The 3,242-nt window shown below is 42.4% G+C and overlaps 1 protein-coding gene across 1 annotated transcript; it reads right to left on the reverse strand.

Annotated features, from left to right (window-relative positions):
• Window positions 1-1,203: 1,203 nt before the first annotated feature.
• LOC140184166 (cytochrome c oxidase subunit 2-like) lies at window positions 1,204-2,445 on the reverse strand. The gene has a single exon (XM_072234461.1). It carries the CDS (start codon window positions 2,443-2,445, stop codon window positions 1,204-1,206), a length of 1,242 nt encoding a protein of 413 aa, XP_072090562.1.
• Window positions 2,446-3,242: the final 797 nt, after the last annotated feature.

Here is a 3,242-nt window from a genome sequence, read left to right on the forward strand (position 1 = left end):
GAAAGGAGATGTGGCCTAAGTAGGTACAACAAAAGGTACTAGTATGGGTGCAATATGCGATTGAAAGCTCTTCTTTGGCAGGTTTCATGATTTGCTAATCCGATCTTGTAAGTTGGCTTATCTTAAGCCACCGACTGAGACGATGACTTGAAAGCCGGGTAGAAATAAGACCAATCGAAAACCTTGGAAGCAACAAATCGCGGGGCGTAAGTTGTTGAATAAGCTTTGGGTCTTGAGGCAGATGTGGCATCTTCTGAACCACCGTAGTTAGGGGGAAAAGCTCATCTTTTTTCAATGCAACCAGAGGGCTCTTAGTACGCTAACGCTACTACCTGCCCAGTAAGAGGATGTTTTTAGGTTTATGTCGTCAAAAGAAAGGGCTTCCCTATCAACACAAAGAATAAATAAAATAAGGATTGGATTTCATCAAGAAAAGACAAAAACCGCATTGAGTGGGGGCCTGCCTTAAAATAGCCTTTACAGAGCTTCTCTATTAAGAGCTGCTAGTTGGTGGTTGAGGAGTAATAGGTTCCGCATAAGCTACATTTCGTGGGAGAGGCACCTTTGCATTACTTCCGAACTCGTTTTTCATCTACAGACATTGGGTCGCTAAAGCCAATAGTTCGGTGCCCGAATACCCATCTTTGGTTGCAGCTTCGGCTGAAGCCTCTACTTCATCCTTCCTTACCATCCCCGACTACTGGTCGGGCAACGATTTCGGTTAAAGATTTTGCCTTTACCTACCCACCGATTCTTTTGAGAAGAATGAATTCAGAAGCCACACAATACTAAAGAGCACACCGCAGCTCACAACGCAATAGCGCGCTCCTTTCCCTTACCGCTATAACCGTGCTCTCGCATGGGCTGCTTGCTTTGTTGTTCCCACGGTAAAGTAAAAAAAAAAGCTAAAAGTAGGCTCGCAATATGCGAGCTATATGAGATGTTTGCCTTTATACGGCTTCGCTATCACTCCTATGAAGTGGTGGCCTTCTAGAAGCTTCGCCAGAAGCAAGCAAGATAAGGTCGCTCTCCTCCGCTCGTTCCGTACTTGACTTACGAGCTCGTGTAGTACTTGCCCCTATCTCTAACTCTAAAGGGGCTTATGCACTCCACTCGCTGTCTACTAAACGAGCCTTAGAGCGAGCAAAGCCTTCCATTTAGTGGCTTCCCCCCTTATCCCTCACCCTACTCTTTCATTTTTGCTTAAGCTTCCCCTGTTGTTTGTGGGATTAATTGATTGGATACCCGAGAACCATAATCTTTACTAGGAACAGCTTCTACGATGATAGGCGTAAAGGCATGATTAGTTCCACAAATCTCACTGCACTGACCATAGTAAACCCCTTTTCGTTGTACCGAAATAGAGATCTGATTTAAACGACCAGGTACAACATCACATTTGACACCTAAGGAAGGTACAACCCAACTATGAGGTACATCAGCAGGTGTTACAATAATACGTAGATGAGTTTTGGCTGGTACAACCACTCTATTATCCACTTCTAATAAACGTGATTGACCCAATTCTAGATCATCTTCTGGAATTGTATAACTGTCAAAAGTGAGTGACTGTTCATCGGAACTGTTATAGTCTGAATACTCATAAGTCCGATACCATTGATGTCCAATAGCTTTGATAGTAATGGCTGGATCTACTACTACCTCGTCCATTAAGTATAACAAAGCAAATGATGGTATAGCAATGAACATCGGGATGATACTAGGAAATATGGTCCAAAGAATCTCGATAGTAGTTCCATGAACAATCCTTTGCGGGATTGGGTTTTTTTGATAGTGGAAATGCCATAAAGCGCGAACCAAGATCCGTGATATGAAAACCAAAATCAGAATGAGGAAGAAAAAGATATCGTGATGTAAATCGATTATTCCTTGCATCATAGGACTTGCTGCGTCTTGAAATCCTAATTGCCATGGCTCCGCTGCATCACACAAAGCTGCTTTATCGGGTAATATACCCAACCTATTCGATAGATCCAGGGCATCCTTATAGGCTTCACCTTCTATTTCGTTTTTGTTCAAATCATCTAACAGGTGCTCCAGAAAAGGGATATTGTTGCTTTCGCCATGTAAAGCTTCGGCTGTACTCAGAACGTCTTGGTCACTCTTGTTAGTCATCAACTCTCCCAATTTATCGTGTATATCAGATTGAAGCTCTACTATACGTTCACTGTCCGGGTTAAGACTCGGATGATCCTCATCAATACCACGAGTCTCGTAATTATAATTAGAAGGAGCCGGCTGCTCCACCTCAACATCACTTGCTATGGAAGGTAATGAGGGGACAGATGGAACCGAGTCAGCTGGTAAGGGTGGCAGGTCAGAAGGGACCGATGGAAAATCATTCCACATAGAAGCTGTATCACTCGAAGTTGAGTTAAAACTCTTCTCATCAAATAAAGAGATGCGTCGAACGTTGTTAAACATAGTGATTGATCTAAAATAATTCCCTCCAGACAGACTGAACTCTGAACTCTATCAAGCCTATAGGAGTAGTGAAGAACTCTTGTGAAATGTGCTTGGTTGTTGACCAAAGAAAAGCATGGGAGTCGAAAGGCGGTCGAGTTAAGTAAAGACTCAAAACAATAAAATCCTGGAACACTATCTATATCTTTTTTTCCTCAAGGATAGAGCATTTTAGATCTTAGGCGAACGAGGGTTACCAGCTCTACGACCTCGCAAGGCGCTACTGTAGTGCTCTTTGGGCCTGCCGCTTTCTCAATCGAAAATGAAAAGTGTCAAGATTAGCCTACTGAAGGATTCTTTCTATCACCCTACGTAATTTCTTGATGGATTTTTTGCCATCACCTACGCAATTTCAAAGTTGCATTTTGAATGAGAAAAGACACAGAATAAAGGCAATAAAGGCAATGGAAACCTAGAAAGAACACCTTCCTAATCTCAATGAAGAAAGACTTTCCAGCAAGCAATCAAATAGGTTCAAGCACCTCTACTTTCAGGTTCAGGCAGTTCCTTTATTGAAGTTTTTCGGGTAAAGGGGCATGGATTGAATCTTCTTATTAGCCCCTGATCCTATCTTTCTTCTCTTAAGATATTTCTAGTTAAAAAGTCCTTCTTCTTTAATCGGTTGCACCAACTTGTTCCCGCTTTGGGATGGGAACTAGGTTGGAATTCAAAGAAAACACATGCGAAAGGCAGCGTGATGACAGTTGATCTTTGGCTTACTTACTAATTGTGGGCACGAAACGAAAATAGAGAAGTTA

The sequence above is a fragment of the Arachis hypogaea genome, chromosome 4 (assembly GCF_003086295.3).
Source record: "Arachis hypogaea cultivar Tifrunner chromosome 4, arahy.Tifrunner.gnm2.J5K5, whole genome shotgun sequence".
Lineage (NCBI taxonomy): Eukaryota > Viridiplantae > Streptophyta > Magnoliopsida > Fabales > Fabaceae > Arachis > Arachis hypogaea.

What these genes read in the sequence shown, in the direction of transcription:
- LOC140184166 (XM_072234461.1), bottom strand. Translation starts at nt 2,445, where the DNA reads ATGTTTAACAACGTTCGACGCATCTCTTTATTTGATGAGAAGAGTTTT.